This window comes from Abramis brama (assembly GCF_963993115.1).
Source record: "Abramis brama genome assembly, chromosome: 7".
NCBI classification, from domain to species: Eukaryota; Metazoa; Chordata; class Actinopteri; order Cypriniformes; family Leuciscidae; genus Abramis; species Abramis brama.
In genome coordinates, this window is record NC_139969.1 from 18,570,672 (window position 1) to 18,590,881 (window position 20,210).

A 20,210-nucleotide genomic window follows, 5' to 3' on the forward strand; every position below is an offset into this window, starting at 1 on the left:
GTCCTGGCATAATATGAGCTTGCATTATCTTAAGTCAATGGAATAGCTCCACTCATATGCTGAAATGAAATCCAACAATAAATGTTTGCAATATCAGATGTTCTTAATAAAATGTTATATTCTACAAATTTGAATGACATTTGGCATAGTGAATTAAAATGTACATTAATAAAAAATAAATAAAAAAAATGCATGGATTGTGATGCATAGAAAAACACCAAAAAAACAGAAAGCCTTAAAACATGTAATGTACTCAAAATATTAACACATAAAACAGCATTTACCAATATATTTTTCAATAAATATTAATAGAATGACTAAACATTCAGATCCATCTATAGTTTTGGTCATCTGTAAAACAAAAAATAACAATCATGAAATATACACTTTCATTCGGAGACTGAAACATATTTACAAGTTAAAATTCAAGGGCTGTAAATCTGTATGGATTTCTTCTGCTATTTTGACCACAATGTCCTCAGAACATGCTTCTTTTGTTCAGCAGCTTTAGTTTAGTCATAAAGACAAAGTACACAAAAGATACCACAGCAAGAATGTTCTTTAGTATGTACAGCACGGGGGTCACGTAACCGAAGACCCCCACCAGACATATGCGTACCACCAGAAAGGGCAAATCTTGGGAAAGGACACCGGATGAAGCCAGCAGAGGACTGTCTGGAGTTATGACAGCACGCAGGATGGACAGATAAGCCAGTATGTAAATGGGAAACACCCACGCTGAGTAATACACAGAATCAGTCCCGGCCACCCTCACCATTTCCACGGTGTCAAACCAGAACATGAAGGTGGCCATGAAGAGGTCATGCCGAGGGTCTCGTATCCAGACGAAGCGAAAGGGACCTGAGTGAGAATGAGAGGAGTAGAGATATGCCGCGCTGCTGGTGCGAGACGGGCCGTGCACATCTGCGTCTCCCCAACGGCCCGAGAGTGACCCGTTCCTGACCGCCGACCTTGGAGACGTGTCGCCGTCCCGTCCGTTAGCCTGCAGCTGTGAGGACACTGATGTCACCTGCTCCAAGTGAGTCAGAACCGGAGCCGGCATCTCAAAATCCAGCTCTAATCCGCTTGCTTTTTAAAAAGAGCATAAAGGTAGAGCACAACTTAGACAGATCATTTAATTGGCCTGTATTTATTGGCTATTATCTCTTACCCTGTCCTGTCAGACGAAGAGGACGAATTCTCTCCACTATGTCCACACAAATGAGGGAGAACAAGACCAGAGAGACGGGGAGCTCAGTGAAGCGGTCATATTTAATGCCAGCGTCAACCTGAACCTGCACAACCATAATTAGGCCAGAAGGTTGCTGAGAGAAGAAAGTGCTGGGAGCAAAAAGCCTTTTATCATCCCAAGTGAAAATAGATATGGAAGACTGACAATGAGTTTTAGATGTATCAAAATCAGTTTTAGATACATGTATCACCAAAAACCAATCAAAAACCGTGAGAACCCCTTTAGAAACTGGTAATGCATTGACAGGTAATGCACATCTGAAGACTACAGGCCTCGTGATTTTAACCAGACTTAAGTTGGCTGTAATACAGCTCCATTCACATTCCACAGTCTATAATACCCCATCTTTGGGTTAATAGTAAATCTGACAGTGAGTTACTGAGTACCTCAGAGAGGATCTGTTTATGAAAGTTCGTTGTTGATGAGCCCTACGGTTTTTATTACATACCGAAACTGCCATAATGTCTCTCACACACAGTATTTATTTCGTACTTTCAGAACAAAGAAACAGCATATGGTGTTTGTATATGTTCAAATGGATACAGACTTTTAAAAAATAAAAGTTCTACGTTTTACAGCCTGATTCCATTAAGAACCTTTTTAAGTTCCAAATTATTCTCTAGTCCTCAGGAAACCATCAATAGCCGCGTTTCCATTACAGATTTGCGCAAATGTTTTGCGCTATTATCTAAATATCGATAAAAAACTATTGCGAAATGACGGTGTTTCCATTAACCGATGTTATGCGACTAACACGTCCTTTTTTCTCTCGCGATAAGTCATTCCAAAAATCACGGCAATATGGACGTTGGTTTATATAATATCACAGCCACCGCATTAGACATTATTATTATTATCAATCGAAGGAGACGTGGCGTGTTATCCAAGCATTAATGGCAGGAAAGACCCTTATACTGCGAACGACACATAAAGCCTAAGCAGTTTCTGGGTGTTTCACCCTCATTTCTGCTCCGATCTTTGATTGTGGCATTTATTTGAGATTTAGAATCCAGTATTCCTATAGGCTAATTATTGTTTCTTTTATTAATTTAATAAAGAACTCTGTCTCGTATTCTGTCCAAACGATCCATGTAGGCTACTTTTGTGTCACCAAAATTTTAATTTGAACTGGCTAGACCAACTGCTGCGCAAAAAAGTAAATATCGACGAATTTTCAGATTTTTTTTCAGTTTATGACTTTTTGCCCCTTTATTAAACATTTAAAATATTCACAAATTAAAAATGGAAAACATGTCGATTTTACTGGTTTTCTAAGGCCAAATTAGAACCTGGAATTGATGTTTTTCCCGCAGTGCTGAATGAGAAGAGCCATTAATATTATTAATAAACTATTGTTTTGGCTAAAATCACATCTCCATCTCCGCTGTTAAGCAGACGGATTACATAATCAGAAGGTATTAGCCTTCGATTCGAATTTGTTCGTTTTAAAGTGGACATTTCAAGCTTTAGCCTACATTTTGTTTCAGTTCTCGCGCTCCAGTTTATGGAGATCATGAAAGTGCGTCTGATTGTTTTCTTTTATTTTACAAAAGCACAACGTTTTCTTGTTATTGTGAGTTTACACAAATTTTGAGAATAATGTATTATTATTTTCTGTATGACCAGAAATGATAGAGTATTTTAAGTTGTTTCCACTGTTGATAGGAAAATGCAAGTGTTCGCGCTCGCGCCTCCGTGTCATGCAGTGCGCGCTCCACACTCAGCTTCCTTTTTTGCATAAAAGCGTCTTCTAAATATAGCCTATTAAATGTTAGAATAAAATAATATAAAATTATTATTATTTGTGTAGCTATACATGGACCTCAAACACACCGCGTCTTCTAAGTCAGGTGACTGTAAATGCGCAAAAACTGTTTCCATTGCGGTTTTGCGAAATATTCCTTTTTCGAATTGCCTGAAAAACCACCTCATGAGAGCGTAAAAACTTTTTTGCGATAAACGGGAGTTTTTGCGAAATTGACGTGTTTCCATTGTGCGTATTTTCAATTCGCAATTTCAATTTGCGCAATTTGAAGGGTAATGGAAACGCGGCTACTGTAGTCATGTTTAAATCAACCTATTAAAGAACTAATAACATAACATGAAACATTTTAATCTCCAAATAACCATATGGCAAATCGAAAACAATCTACATTGAACCAGGGAAGAACCTTTATTTATTTTTTGTAATTGATAATATGGATTCTAATAATATTTTATTTTAATATACCATTGTTACAATGTAATTACAAAATAATTGTAATTAACAACATTAGGGTTTAGTGTTAGTTGCTTGTAATTATGCATATTAACTGTTATTAATACAGGAAATGCATTCAAATAAAGTGTTGCCGCATATTCATATAGTCGTTTCTTAGTGAGACTGAATAATGCATTACCTTTGAGTTGGCTATGATGATAGCAAAGCATGGTAAAGTGCTGAGAATCACATATGCAAGTGTAACAGGTCTCCTGCAGAAGAAATAAGAGCGTTTTCATTATTAAACACAATTAGCATTACAAACCAAGAGACATAGGTTAGAAATTAAGAGCATAATTTCATATTTTTCATATTAGAAGGGGGAGGGGTCCCATGATGTGCCTTACTTATAATGCAGCTTGGTTTATAGTTAGTTGACATTACATGTTTGCTATATGCTATAATTCGTCTAAACGTTTTCAGTATTTTCCCACATAATTCTATCATTAGTTTTTATGACTATACTGAATATATTACAACAATTTGTTATTACACCGCAGAACCATTTACAGTGAAGGCAAAAAAACCCCGGTGATTCTGAAATGTGAAAATTGAAAAGAAACTATCAAACTAATCAAGAAACGAAATTCAAACTAAAAAGTTACTGCTGAATAATAAAAGAGTTCATGGATCGACTAGCCTCGTATAAAAATGGAGAAGCAGCGGTTAGTACTCACCAGTTAGTCACTTCTGAGAACCGTTGAGTCTTAAGGATGAAGTATTTCAAAGGAACCCACACAAACAGGGTTGCAGACGCCATATAGGCCACAGAGGCCGCCACCACCAGCCAGTAGGCAGTGTTACTAGACTTCACAAGTCGAATGACTGAAGCAAAGCGCTCCATAACTACAAACACAGGAATACAGAGACATGCGAACTGCAGAAGCTCATAAAGGATGAGTTTGACAGTCTTCCATGAGGGCATCTTGACAGTATGAGTCTTCAGTAAATCCCCACGAGTGAGCCGTCCCTGAATGCATCCAGTGCATCTCCCACAACACTGAATGACTGAACGCGCTGGACTCTGTACACTGGCACTGCTTACACTGCATTCTTACCTGTGCTCTTTTATTGCCACGGTAATGAAGCAGTCATTCTCTTTTTATGGAGTTATGGAAGAAAAATGTGTCATTCCAGTAGCAAACTGAAACATTACAGACAGTCATAATGATAAGCTGCAATGTCCCCACATCAAAAACATGTATTAATGGTGTTCTTAGCACAAAAACAGTAAAAAAATTAAAAATTAAAAGTGAGGATGAAAGTGTCTTATTTTATTTTACATATCAAGTAGTATTTTGCGGAGACTTTAGTCTGCACAGTAAAAAAAAAAAAAAAAAACTCTTAACAGTATCTTTATTTTTTCAGTAAAAATATCTAAACTCTCTTAAAACAAAATTTACTAAGTTGATGGAAAAAAAATACATGCTTCATAAATATATTAAAAAACTTGACAGTAATTGTCAGAAATACTCAAAATTATTTTTTTAAATGTTTTTGAAAGTCTCACCAAGGCTAAATACATTTAACCAAAAAACACGTAAAACTGTAATATTGTGAAATATTATTACAATTTAAATAAACTTTTTTCCATTTTAATACATTTTAAAATGTAATTTATTCCTTTGATGGCAAAGCTGAATTTAACATCATTACTCAATTCATCATGTCATATGATCCTTCAGAAATCATTCTAATGTGCTGATTTGCTACTCAAGAAACATTTCTTATTATTATCAATACTGAAAACAGTTGTGCTGCTTAATATTTTTGTGGAAACCATGATAGTTTTTTTTCGTATTCTCTGATGAATAGAAAGTTCAAAAGAACAGCATTTTTAATCAATTTAATGCATCCTTGCTGAATAAAAGTACTTATTTATTTTTATTTTTAAATCTGACCCTAATAATAATACACTGATTCCTGAGACAAGGGACAAAACATGTCATACACACAAAAGCCCTCTTTATATTAAAAATGAAGAAATTCATCAAAATAAAAATACGTAAAAAGTTACATCTGAATAAAATCAGTATACTCAGGGCATTCATTGCTTATATTTTTGAATAATTTATTTAGTATTATTTTAAATACATGCTCTATACTTGGAAAATACATGTAATTTAAACTTGCCTCACCATTAGTTACATTTAAACATTTGGCAAACACTTTTATCCAAAGCGACTTACATTTCAGGGTACACATTTACATTCTTATTAGTTCTTGCTTTCCCTGGGAGTCGACCCCATGACCTTGGCGTTGCAAGCGCCAACGCTCTAGTGTTTGAGCTACAGGAAAGCTCACAATGTTAAACTGCCAAACAAAGTGTTTTCTTTTTTTTGTGTGCAATTTAACGTGTTAAAACAGTAAAACCAACTGAACTACATTTTTATTTTATGTCTGATTTACCTAAGAACATTGGTTATATATTCTTAACATTAAAAAGGAGGGTAGAGAATTAAGGAAGTTAGGAACTGGATTGTTCATCATTGTGTGAAAACAGACATTTTTTTTAGAGAATGTATTTTAATCACTTAGCTCATTTACCAAATTATTATACAACGGAAGACTTTACACTGCTGTTGGATGGATCAAATTACAATAGCATGCTTTTTAGTGCGTCTGACAGAGTTGACACAAATTAAGTTATATTAAGTGAAAAAATTTTTTTTTTTTCTTTCCTAAAAACCTGTTCCCTTACATTATTCATTAGCTGAGCCCTTTGTCTACAAATATATCCATTTCTAATAATGTATTATTAAATGATGAAAATTAACATCTAAAGCATGTTTTTGTAACTTATCTGAAGAATCAGTGAATCATAGTTAGAGTCTGTTTTGTCATGTTAAATTAGCACTTACCCGAATCAAATGTAAATTATATTTTTCATGTGAAACTACTTATACTACACTCATTGCAAGGAATGTCTTGCTGTTGTAAACTAGCTCCTTAACCAATAATAAGCCACTAATAAACCACCTGTCTGCCTGAGCAAATAACACACTAGTGATGCATAAATATGAGACACAACATGTGCTGTACATTTGGCCTAGTTTTATTGTGAATACTAATAATTAAGATGATTAAAATAGTACATACAAACAACTGGGTACATAGAACTGATACACCAAAAACAGTCATTTTCCCTGTGGATAAGGTTGACGTAAGGATTATCATCTCCGTGTGCAAATGCTAAGGTGTTACATTAGAACTGGCCAGTGGTCCCAATTTCCCAGAATGTTCTCAATGAAACGTCAGTAACTCACTGTAGTTACATCGAGACGGAGATGTGGGGTACTGCCTTAGTTTAGAGTAGGAGATTCCAATGAACCGAGTCTGTTCGCTTTTAGTGTCAGTCTCATCCCTTGCCAGGACTTATGAAGTTAGATCAAGCATTCAACGCGCTACAGTGCATTTAAACATGACCATTCATTCCCAGGGGATAAGTTTCCAAAATCCAAGACAAGTTGCATGAGTATTTCTACCATCTGTTTTGAAACGGTTATGGAAAAAAGGGGAGGGTTAGAGTGCAGGGTTAATGCCATTCGGGTTCTTCGAGAGCTTAGGAAATGTACGTTTTAAATGGACACATCTGAAATGAGGGTAATGAAAAAGGTAAATTAAAAGTGCATGATGTGGAGTAACATTACTCCTCAACTTCCCATGTGCCCTTTCTACAGAAGCAGCAGCTGCTTTGAACGTTACGCTCTAAAGACAGAGGTGAGCTCTTGTATATACACATCTGCACACAGGCAGAAAATTACATCCTTCTATTAATGTACTGTCAATTAAAACAGCAAAACGACAATCAAAATATAAATAAAATACACTAAAAAACATTTGATCTTTTTTAACACTGAGAAGTGAGCTTAAAGACATTTGGGGTGATGGGCCACTGTCAAGACAATGGCAGTGTTTCGCTATATGGTTCTGGAGGAGAGATGCGAGATGACTTCTGTGGGCCTGAACACACTCTCGCATACACACACAGACACATAGTGATGACAAGTTTAAATGATGATGTAACCTCCCCTTTAGGACCTGTTGTGACAAACGCTGGACTATCGGGGACCGTACAACACAAGCATGCTCTCTTTGTGTTTTCCTGTAAGAAACGTCCAGTTAATTATTACTATAATGAAAATGCCAAATAAATGGTATAACTTAGCGTTTCTCATTACCTTCAGCAAAATGTTCTTATAAAAGAGAAGAGACCAAAAAAAGTATCAATCAGAACCGCTCTGTGAGAACACCACCTGTTAGTAGACAACAATCGGCACATCCTGTCATGATCAGAATCAGTTTTTTTATGTAGTGTGTCTTAAAGAAAAGGAGGAGAAGAAAATCTAAGAGATATCTGTGTGTGAGCTGAATGTTCTTTGTTTATGACTGTAAGTGTGTGTGTCTGTATGAAACCACAGAGGTTGAGTCTCTAGGGGTCCTATAAGAGGGCTTTCTCAGGGTAAGGGGTCTGTAGGTTGTCTGCAGTAGCAGGGTGGCTTTGGGAGGAGGGCACGTTGTAGCCATGGGTCTGGGTCATGGTCGCTGGAGCGCCGGGTTGGGTCTGGTAGTACTGAACATCAGCTGGGGCCAGGCTGCCAGGAGAGGGGCTGTAGACTGGAGGCTGGCTCATGTACATATGGGCATCACTGATAAACACATGTGACAAAAACAAATCAGACTTTTATAGAATTATACAAATATAATAATATTAATAATAATTTCATCAATGTATTGCTACAGATTTTTGAAACGTACAGGAAGTTCAGTCGACTATGGCAAAATTGGTATCTATGTTCTTGGCATCTATTAAGACCAGGGGCCGGTTGCATAAACATAGTTAGTTAGGGGTAATCAGTCTTACTGTTCGGTATTAAATTTGAACAATGTACGTTTTTATGTAACTAACTTTTAAAAGTTATGAATATAACATTTTATAGAATAAGCTAATTTAATCAAAAGTTATTAGCATTATTGGAAATTTCTTTATAATTTTTGACCACAAGGTGGCGCTGCCCCAAAACGTTTTGAGTACCGTCAGGGCATGGAGCCGAAGACAAATACCGAGTTCCGTAATGATACCCCAATGCGTTAGTAAAATATAACATTTTACGTCAAAATTCAAAATGGCCAACACCCAAAATGGCCGATATGAAAAAAAATTGGGTATCGTTTCGAATCAGCATGCTGCACTGAATCTAAAGAGACCAGTTTTGTGATTTTTTTTTTTCCAAACTGTTCAGAAGTTATAAGCAAAAATAACTATTTTTCATATCTCAGATCATGGTTGTCGTAACAGAAACCACGTTTGGTCAGAATACGCTAAAGCGTTACTGAGATATAGCCTCATGTTCATATTGGCATACTATTTGTCAAATTCATTCAAAGTCAGCGTTTTTCAAAAATGGTTTGACGAATCAACTTGAATTGAACATTTTGTCGGAATTCATTTGGTCTGAAGATGATCTGGTTAAACTTTCGTGAAAATTGGAGCAACGGCCTAGGAGATCGAAAAAGTTTTTTCTGAAAATTGTAAATGACAGAAAAATTTTCATGATAGAAAATGATGTCATATGGTGCAATCAAATCATCCTTGCCAAGGAATCAGAGGGAAAAATTTTTTTCTAGCCCTTACGGTACAAAAGTTATTAGCAAAAACGTAAGTGAAACTTTTTACAGTTGGTGGCGTTAGAGAGGTTGAATTAGATACTCCAAAACTGCTATGGTGACAGATCAGGCTGTCCTCTATCTGTGTGCCTAATTTCATAACTTTCCTGCAAGCGGGCTGCCATAGACTTCCAGAGCGGAAGCATCAGCGGCATAATAATAATAATAATAATAATAATAATAATAATAAGGCCAAACAGATACAATAGGTGCTTACGCACCTTCTGCCCTTGGCCCCTAAATATAGCTGCAAGCAGCCATTAAGGGGCTAAGTCAAGTCACCTTAATTTATATAGCATTTTTTACAATACAGATTGTTTCAAAGCAGCTTTACAGTGATAATAGGAAATTAATGCAACAAAGATTGTTTTGGCTGTACAGCAGCTCTAGAAGAAAGTCATTGTTTAGCTTTTTTAATTAAGTTTTTAAATTAAGCATTTCTGATGTAAAAATCATTAGTTAGTAACTTACACGACACCGTTTTCAACAGAAAACTTTTAATGCGTTCTGGCAGTTCAATTACACAACGTCGTTTTGACACAAGCTAAGCACAAAGGCGGCACGATAAGTCATGCCAGCACGGCATGAAAAAAATTAATTAAGGAAAATGATGTTATAGGGTGCAATCAAATCAAAAACCAAGGAATCATAGGGATTTTGTTTTTGTTTCTAGCCCTTACTGTTCAAAAGTTATTAGAATAAACGTGAGTGAAAATTTGGACAGCTGGTGGCGCTAGAGGGATTGAGTTAGAGACTCCACATCTGCTATGGTAACAGTTCAGACTGTCCAAATTTCATAACTTTACCGTGCGCAGTTCTATAAGCTGCCATAGACTCAATAGTGGAAGAAGAAGAACACTAACGATTACAATAGGTGCCTACCCACCTTCAGTGCTTGGCCCCTAATAAATAAAAAACTAAAATAATAATAATTTTATAAATGCATTGATACAGCCTTTTTTATTATTGTAAATGTAATAACAGCAACAAAATAAAAATTATATTTACATCCTCATCATAAATGCATTGATAAAGCCTTTTATGTTTTTATTTCTTTAAATACTAATAACTTCAAAATATTGAAAAATTATTATATTTGTGAAATATAATAAATTCTGATTACCTGGGAGGCTGCCCAGCCATTGGTGTTCCGGTTTGGTTCATTGCAGGGAGCTGCTCCATTGGAACATTGTATCCCGGTACTGATGTGCTGCCCATTGCATACTGCCCTCCAGTGGACTGGCCAGAGTACACCTGAAAACAAAACACAGAGACTTTCTCTAATATACCATTGCCAAAACATCAACAACAAACAGCCATCATAACAAATTATATTTAGCATTAAACCATATCAAACTTATAATATACACACTTTAATCATTTGACAGATTCTCACCTGCTGTGAACCGTTTGGGGTCTGCTGCATGTAGTACTGCTGGCTCTGTAGTTTAGCATACATAGTGTATACTGGGTCTTCATTCATTAGCTTAGCATAGAGAGACAGTGCTTCCATGACCTTCACGTTCAGGTCGGACAGCTCTGAGTGTTTTCTGAAAGCATGACACATTTCCTACATGTGAGATCTATAATGGGGAATGACGTGCACATTGGTTTCAATGGATTCCATTTGCTACAAATAATTGGAGGTTTGTTTATACGCTTTGCTACATATATGGAAGGATGGATGCTTTTTTATTTAAATTAGTTTTTAGATGGGAATACCTGTCAATGTCCTCCAACTTCTGATCAATGAGAGGACCCATCTGGTTACAAGCAGCTGATTGTGGGAGGGGGAACAAATATGAATCAATGTGCTCTACAACACAGATCCAATGTACTCTGTCAGAGCATACGGATATGGTTTTAGACTCACCCTCCAACTGCAGGAGTTCACAGGAGTCCGACTGGTCGTCTGTTGGGTCTGCGCTCTGGATCATCTGAAGCAACTGGTCCATTTTCTCCTGCAGAACATTCAAAGACATTCAAACCATGACACTTCTATGAGAGCTGAACACAGTTCTCCAACGAGAGTATCTGACATCTTTGAAATGAAATAGTGAATAGTGAATCATTCATTTCACTGTCCAATTTCATGTGTGTCTATGGTTGTGAGGGGTGTGTATGAAGCCAAATGCTGTGAGATATATGCAGCCTCACCTCATCAATGTAGACAGGCTCTGGCTCCGGTTCAATCGTCTCTACCTGGACGTCTTCACTGAACTGCACAGTCTTCTTCTCTGTTTTCACTAAGGACAGAGAAATATTAAAGATGAAATAATGTAATGTAATAAGCAGAAAACCAAAACCCAAGAGGATATTAGCTTGTGTTAATGAACGTCAGTCGGCTATGAAGCACCTGCCGTTTACTTCCGTTTTATTTATTTTAAAACTTCCGTTTACCGTTCACCGGTTCCCCCTTCTTCCCTGCGCCATGAACTTTGTTACATTTATATTAAAAAGCATTTTAAATAGCACATTAAAATAAAATACTTAATAATAATACTAGTAATACCTAAAGAGGTAGGGCCTAATCTTTTAATTTTTCTGTCTCGTCTTCTGTCCAAACATACCGCGCCATCTTTCAAGATTCATCGACTTTTACGTACGCCAGGTGACATGTAAAATCAAAAAAATAAATAAATTACCATTGCAGGTTTGTGAAATATTCCTTTTTCGAACTGCCTGAAAAACCACCTCATGTTAGCGTAAAAACTTTTTTGCAATAGATTGGAGTTTTCGCAAAATTGACATTTACATTTTGGCCATTTTCGTTATTGACGTTTACATTGGGCATATTTTAAGTTCGCAATTTCAATTAATTTTTTTATTTAAATCTGGAAATAAACATTTTAAAATTAAAAAAAGATTCTGCACTATTTCTAGGTCCTCAAAACAAGCATTTTGTGACACTGATCATGTGAACTCCATTGTACAGACAGTCAGATGTTCTTCTAGTGGAGCTCAAGATGCTCTTTTGATCATTCTCAAATCATGCAGGAGAACATGATCATCAGATTTTACACAAAAGCTCAAATGCTGCTGCCAATAAAGCAAGAGCCATATACAAAGTAATGACAATTATGAGAAAAGAAAGAAAAAATATACTTAAAAACTCCCTAGTGGTCTCTACCTTTTGGACCCCACTGTATTTCTCTTTTTCATTGTATTGGAATACTGAATGTTTAATATACGCTACTGTTCAAAAGTTTGGGGTCGGTAAGATTTGTTTGATTTTTTTTTAAGACTCTTATGCTCACCGAGGCTACATTTATTTGAAGAAACACCAATAAACATTTCTTACTTTTATCTATACTTAAAACAGTTTTGCAGCTTAATATTTATGTGGAAACCTTGATCCCTTTTTTGTTTGTCGGGCTTCTTTGGTGAATAGAAAGTTCAAAAGAACAGCATTTATTTGAAATAGAAATCTTCTGTTACATTATAAATGTCTTTTGATCAATGTAATGCATCCTTGCTGAAAAGGAAATATTGAAATATTGTGTTCACAATTGAAGGGCTGCAAAAGAGTAGATGTGACAACTTTACTCACTCATCTCAGGCTCTGCTGTCAGGTCTGCTGTGACGAAGTTTGACGGAAAAAGCCCAACACCCTGGTAAGTCTCGCCCTTCCACCAGTTAGGGTCACTGTGATAGAGAAAAGATGCTTAAGCCCCCTCCCACCAAGTTTCATTTAAAAATAACAACTCATTGGCTGTGTTTAGAATCATTCACTCCATCTCTACAGAGCACTGAATGAACAAATTACCAGTGAATAATACAGAAGCCCTATTCGGACGGGACTTGTTTTCTAATCACCCAACATCTTTGATTGAATGCGTAGATTTGGACGGGTTAGCCCTGGGAATTTTACTGATGTTGTGTGAAAAACACTAAAAACACAAAAAAACTAGTCCCATCCAAATAGGGCTAAAGGGAATGATTTCAAACACAGCCTGAACCATCCATTGTGACCATCAATGAACACCTGTCATCCATGATGGTGATGATCTCGCCTGATTTAAAGGTGAGCTCATTGTCCTCGGCTGCCTCAAAGTCATAGATGGCCCTGACCTTTCTGCCCTCAGTCTTGTGAGAGGTGAGGAGGCTGCTGGTGCTCGGGTAGAGGCCAGACAGAGACACCTGAGGCTGCTGCCGCTGGTCCTTCAGAGACAGTTCGATCGCTGAGAAAGAGAGACACAGACATCGAGATTACTTCTCTTTCTTCAAGGAAATTCATTGCTGACTTCAGCATTACAGATTTGTGCCCACCTTTAGCAAGGTCTTCTTCTTCCTTCTTGTTTGTTGATGTTGCAGGGTCTTTAGCTACCAATGCAGGACTGGCTTTAGCTTGTTCTGCTGCCTGAACAAATAAAGTTAAACATCTCATTACTAAACACTCTCTCTGCCATTGACGGAAATTTCCGTCATTTGTAACACAACATTTCCTGCGATTGATGGACAAAACACATGTGAAGAAGACGCAGAAACAAGCGATATCATGTAAATATGTAAAATAATGCAGTCATCAACATTAAACAGCATATAATTCAAAACTGCCTAACGTTACTGAATGAAATGTTGACCCGACGAGCTAAATATTGAGCTGTTCTTTCTTTTGATATATTCATTTTGATATATTGAGATATATATATTAATATATATATATATATTAGGGTGACCATACGTACTCTTTTTCCAGGACATGTCCGGCCGGGATTTCGAGATCGCCCAAAATATCCGGGATTCGGCTTTTGCTTTCTCGTCGCCATTCATTTTGTTTACATGCACACCTTTTGATTCAATAGGACTGAATTAATTCCGATTGGTGAATCTGAATAGTGTTTACATGAACGCTAAACAAGTGATCGGTTGATGTGCATTTTAGCATTGCTAAGAAAATTCCTGTGTTTTTGTCTCAATCGGGATCCGTGTGAAGCAGAATGCATGACCTGCAAAGCTGGCACGTATGTGTCAGTATCAAATAATGTAAACATAATGAATGGTGACTGTAGAAAGCAAAAGCCGAATCCCGGGCATTTTGGGCGATCTCGAAATCCTGGCCAGACATGTCCTGGTTAAACAGGACGTATGGTCACCCTATATATATAGCATATTCAAATATTCATACAACAAAATATTCTGGGGACCATGAAACTTGTGAAAATGATCACAAATGCTAGCAGTGGCATATCAATGTTTTTCCAAAACGCTGGTGGGGAAAGAGTTAAACATTAATCATGCACATATTTTCTTGTATTAAATCTAAATACTAATTCACACAAAGTCTGTCACTACAGAACACAAGGTTACAAATTTCCAACAAGTTTTTCATTTACTTTTTTTGTTATTCCATTTGAACTGTGACTCAAAAAAACATAAAAAAAACTGAAAAGTGCATAAACACGGTTTGTTTGAGCAGCCCAACATAATGGAAAAAATACTTTTTTGCAAAAAAAAAAGAAGAAGAATAAAGATATAATAATAATAACAAAATAAGATTATACAAAATACATAAAGATTATAAGAAAATACAAAATGCATGTGTGTGTGTGTATATATATATATATATATATGCACACACCGATCAAAAGTTTGGGGTTGTGATATTTTTTTGTTTTTGAAAGAAGTCTAATATACTCACCAAGACTGCATTTACAGTAAGAAAAAAAAAAAAAAAAACATTAATATTGTGAAATATTATTGCAAATTAAAATTATTTTCTATTTGATTATATTTTAGTCTATTTATTCCTGTGATGATAAAGCAGATTTATTTTAGCAGCCAGCACTCCAGCCTTCAGAGTGTCACATGATCCTTCATAAACTTACATTTATTCATTAAACACAGGCAATAAACAGGAGAAGTGCTACTAATACAAAGTTTCAGACATTGTTCAGATTCAGAATAGTAAAAGCTACAACAAGGACGGATTAAGAAATAGTGAAAGCACTGACTTTTTTTTCAGCAGGATGAAATCATTTTAATATGCTGATTTGCTGCTCAAGAAACTTCTCATTATAGTCAATGTTGAAAACAGTTGTTCTGATTAATATTTTTGTGGAAATAAATAATAATAAAAAAACAGGATGCTTTGATTAACATAAAAAACAGCATTTATTTGAGATAGAAATCTTTTGTAACATTATTAATGTTTTTTCTGTCACTTTCGATCATTTAATGCATCTTTGCTGAATAAAGGTATTATTTTCTTTAAAAAAAATAAAATAATAATAATCTTACTGACCCCAAACCTTTGAACGGTGTTTCCTGTAATATCAGGTTAAGCTTTTTTTTGTGCTGAAGATTCAGATTTTCCCTTTAAACTGAAACTGCCCTCCTGTCCTGACACACATTCAATTCCCTACATACTTGTATAACAAGTAACTACAGCATTTCACAGAATCCAGTGAACTGGCAGATCCTGGTAGAACTGCTCACCTGAGAGCCCACCGCAGGGAAGATGACGCCCTGTTCTCTGAGGTTCTTGATCATGGCCGATATGAGGCTGAGCTGGGGGTCATTACGGAAATCCTCAGCCCATTCCACCATGAGAGCCTTCAGCTTCTCACACACTTTTGGGTGGCCCTTGAAAAGAAAGGCCAAAGCATCATGCTTATGCTCCTGGACAAAACAATGAAGCATAGTAGTTCTACAAACAAAAGTACGTACCTTATTTAGCACGTTGCTAACTTCACTAGCAAATTCTCTGGAGCAGACCTCTAAATGGAATATTTTTCCACAGTTTGACACACATGCACCAAGTAGCTATGGAAGAGAAAACACTTATTTCATTTCAACAGTTCATTAATGGCCTCTGATGTCTGCATACTTGATTATGGAACCGTGCTTCCTGTGCATCCACTAGAAAGCATTAAGAATTGTTTGCCTTACCGTCAACGCTTGCATGGCAACATGGGGATCCTTGTGATTCACTCTCCTCATTATAGATCGCAGGCATTCTTTAGGCCTTCAGAAGTAGAGCAATAACGTTAAACCTGTTAAACACCCATTCATCTAAAAGACACTCTCAAAATCATTCTGAACGCTTGTTCACTAACCCAGTGCGAGACTGTCCGATCTTGTCACAAATGTCCAGAATGAGGCCCCAGTCCTCAGCTGTGTTCATCTCACATGTTGCTTTCTCTGCAAAACAACAGTTACTCGAATATTTATCCCTCATATTGACAAAGGTTTCCTATGATTCCACAGATTAAACAGCATAACGTTTATATATATATATTCATACTTAATAAAAGTGTATCTATCTGTAAAAGGCCCCAGGTTGTTCAAGCAAAATCGAAGAACTGATGATGTCCTTTCGAACGAAATCAGGCCAAGACGAAGTTCGTTTTGTGTTTGTTTCGGGAATTCGAAACAGCTAGCCAAAGTGAGCTTTCCGGAAAAGTCGAACTATCATTGGTCCGTGGCGATTACGTAATGATAAGGTGTGCGAGAAGGATCCACCTTCTTTGACATGGAAATATTCTCCAGTTCAATCCGTCAATGTCAGACTTCAACGAGTAACAACATGAACACTCTTTCTAACTGAAAGAGACACTGACACTGTTCTTCATGTTTGATACTGTTTAAAAGCAAGCAGTTTAGATCACATTGCTATGATCAGATGGTGCTTACTGCTGTTTTATCATCGCTGTCATACTAGTTTTCTATTTATTCTGTTATTGAGAGGAAAGCGCGCAGCACATATTTACATATTCATTTAAAGGCCGCTCTCAGCAGTGTGGGTGGCGTCGGATGTTCGCTAAAGGCCTCATTATACTTCTGCGTCGGACCTACGCCGGAGCCTATACGCCGTAGGCAACGTGTTGGTTTTAATTTATACTTCTGTGTCGTTGTCCGCGTTGACGCGCACCTAGGGAGCATGTGAAACCCCGAGGGAGGGGTTCTGGCAGACCAATCACCGCGCTTGTGTCCGCGTAGAATTGACGCGTTGTTACATTTTTGGAGAGGTGCACGTCAGGGTACGCCGTAGGGTACGCGCGCTACACACAGCCTACGACGTAGCTACGGCGGCAGTTCGACGCAGAAGTATAAAACAGGCTTAACAGTATACCGCTGGTCGAGTATTTCGAACTTCTTTTTACTCCTAAGCGAAGAACGAAAGAACAAAAAAGAACTTGAGTGAGTTTATCGGGGCTTTTACACCTCATTAAAGAAACCAGAGTCAGAAAAAAATGCAACCGAAAGGGAAAAATCACCCTTTTATGAATTATACTATTATTATATCTGTAACTATACACTACCTTTGAAATATTTGGGGTGTAAGATTTTATTTTTATGTTTTTGAAGGTCTCTTATGCTGAAGACTGCATTTATTTGAAATATCTATTTATTCCAGTGACAGCAAAGCTGAATTTTCAGCATCATTACTCCAGGCTTCGGTGTCACATGATCCTTCAGAAATCATTTTAATATGCTTTTCTGGTGCTCAAGAAACATTTCTTAGTATTATCAATGTTGAAAATTGCTTATTTTTGTAAAAATATGATTTTTTTTCAGGATTCTTTGAATAACAATTAAATAGAACAGCATTTATTAAAAACAAATCTTTTTAACATTCTTAAAATTATTTAGGCCTATTACAATTTCAATTTAATACATCCTTGATGAATAAAAGTATTAATTTCCTTCAAAAACTGACTGACTGAACTTTTGAATGGTAGTTTATATGTCAGATATCTGTTTATATTTACATGACATTTAAGAATGCGGCTTTCGAAAATCGCCATGTTAATTGTTATAATATGTTACAAATAATTATTTACAGCAACTTTTGTATTTGATGTGGATTTGATTTTATAATTAACAGCCATAATTTCCATTGTAAATCAAAAAAAGTCCCATGCAAATCAATTCCAGCAGGCAGCAAACATTCCCCTTAAAACAAAAAAGGTTAATGTATGACACTTACAGAAAGCAGAAGGTTAACTACAGTGACCTACATTTGTTGTGAGATTCTGTTGATCAATCTAGCAAAGTGTCAAATAGAGGACAAAGGTTACCTTACACAAAAACACACCTGCCATGGTCAGTATCTGCGATTTGGCACAGAGATAACTTACTTACCACTACAAAACACTCACAATAAACAAAACCGACCAGGATATTAATTCTATATAATACAGTCTTATACCATCAAACAGCCAATAACATCTGCAGCCCCAGAACACCAGTCACTGCCAAAATATGACATTTCCCACATCACCATGATTTTATCTGCAATGTTTGATCAACTCATATGTGATTGTATTAACTAACCTACAAGTGCATGAACTAAATACTAAATATAAACGCGTTTATATTAACGTTACATCAACACATTCTGGCTTTAACGGTGGTCCAAGCAAAACTATCATCAACAGGCTCATAATACAGTGATAATATACACAATACAACACTGAAATCTTATTAAAAGCCTATTATAAAGGATACAGTCATGCAGTAGGAACAGCATCATTTTGCAAAACAAACACGGATAATAACATATAAGAGGTGCAGAAGGGGGCATTTGCAGCGTCACCGTATGAACCGTTAGCTCGAGTCAGTCGGTGCTGAATTAAACCATTATAAGTGTGAGATGGCTCAAATCATCTGAAGTAAACTGCAAAGCGCCTGTTTTTACTCAATTGTGCACTGTCAGTGCCATAAAAACAGAGAAAATTAGATCTGCTCGCTAACAATCATAGCTTCTTCAGCTACAAACTTGACTAACGGTTAGCCATCAGGCTAATAACATGTCTAGCTGTGAGACTGTTGTCATTAATGCCTAGGTTAATAGTGTCAAGGTAAAACCGCTGGTGGGAAGTATTTAATCACTGGAATGCCATTGCGAAAAAAACACAAATATTTAAAGTGAACTCGAAAGGAAACAGAAAGCCGGTGGGTTGCCATGAACAACAAAAGACAGAGATGAGGTCCCGTTAGCTCGCCTGCTAACTGCATGACAAACTTACCAACATCTTGATCAAAGGGATTTGACGTGAAGAGAGGCATGGCCGAGATATACACACAACGAAATCTAAGCTCGATCCTCTTCTTGTTCGTCTCCCTGTCAGCACTTGTTTAAACGTGAATTAATAAACATAATCAAATAGAAACTACAGTCAGTGTTGCTGATGGGATCCCCTCCTCAGTCTCTTACTCAGTCTCGCAGCAGTGCATTCTGGGTAATAGAGGTGTCGCTGGAGTGCACTGCACATAGCCTACTACATAGACAAACAGTTTGGCATATCCAAATAAATATGAGCAGGATTAGATGTAACGTTACTGTACGACATGTATGTTATTCGACACTGGAATTTGTTAATCGGATCGTGTAAATGATGAATTAGTGAAGGTTATGGAAAATACAGCTGATAAATCATATGACTTAATCACATGGTAGACTGTCTGACTCAGCAGCAGTCACGAGATAATATAAACACATTTTTTTTGTTTGTTTGTCTTATTAGACACTTGAACATAATTTGTGACATTTGTGACTGGGGAGACCGTGGAAGTGGTCACAACAAGTGCTTTATCTCAGTATCTATAAAAGGAGTGAGGTGTAGGGCAATGATAAATGTGTTTTCTCTAACAACAGTGACTTTATATGTTGGTTTCAAAGAGGATAATTCATACGTTACAATATCATCATATTTTTTTATATGACTTTAGTTTTAGGTAAACATATGTTATATTTAACATATGTATAACACATACATTAGACAACGGGATTTTCCATAAATATGTTTTATCAAAAAATGTAACATTTAAATATATACATTTATGCTCACCAAGGCTGCATTTATTCGATTAAAACAGTAATATTGTGAAATATTTCAATTTAAAATATTGTTTTCTATTTTAATATATTTTAAAAAGGCTGAATTTTACACACACACACACACACACACACACACACACACGTTATGTCTTATGGACTTTCCGTTACCACAGACTTAATAATTTTCATACTGTACAAACTGTATATCCCCTAACCCTAAACACAACCCTCACAGAAAACTCTCA

The 20,210-nt window shown here is 36.5% G+C and overlaps 2 protein-coding genes across 2 annotated transcripts; both read right to left on the reverse strand.

Annotated features, from left to right (window-relative positions):
• Positions 1-282: 282 nt before the first annotated feature.
• Positions 283-4,437, reverse strand: tmem236 (transmembrane protein 236; the record flags this gene model as incomplete). The annotated part of the gene is made up of 4 exons (XM_084120252.1): positions 283-1,089; positions 1,172-1,295; positions 3,652-3,724; positions 4,190-4,437. The coding sequence occupies 4 exons, from the start codon at positions 4,435-4,437 to the stop codon at positions 479-481; spliced, it is 1,056 nt and encodes a 351-aa protein (XP_083976378.1). The 3' UTR covers positions 283-478.
• A 2,109-nt stretch (positions 4,438-6,546) lies between these two features.
• On the reverse strand, positions 6,547-19,368 carry stam (signal transducing adaptor molecule (SH3 domain and ITAM motif) 1). The gene is made up of 14 exons (XM_084121042.1): positions 19,154-19,368; positions 16,238-16,322; positions 16,071-16,146; positions 15,849-15,944; positions 15,618-15,764; positions 13,449-13,539; positions 13,165-13,360; positions 12,730-12,824; positions 11,337-11,425; positions 11,053-11,140; positions 10,902-10,956; positions 10,576-10,729; positions 10,303-10,433; positions 6,547-8,161 (listed from the first exon to the last, which is right to left on the reverse strand). The coding sequence occupies exons 1-14, from the start codon at positions 19,191-19,193 to the stop codon at positions 7,954-7,956; spliced, it is 1,551 nt and encodes a 516-aa protein (XP_083977168.1). The 5' UTR covers positions 19,194-19,368; the 3' UTR covers positions 6,547-7,953.
• Between the last annotated feature and the right edge of the window lie 842 nt (positions 19,369-20,210).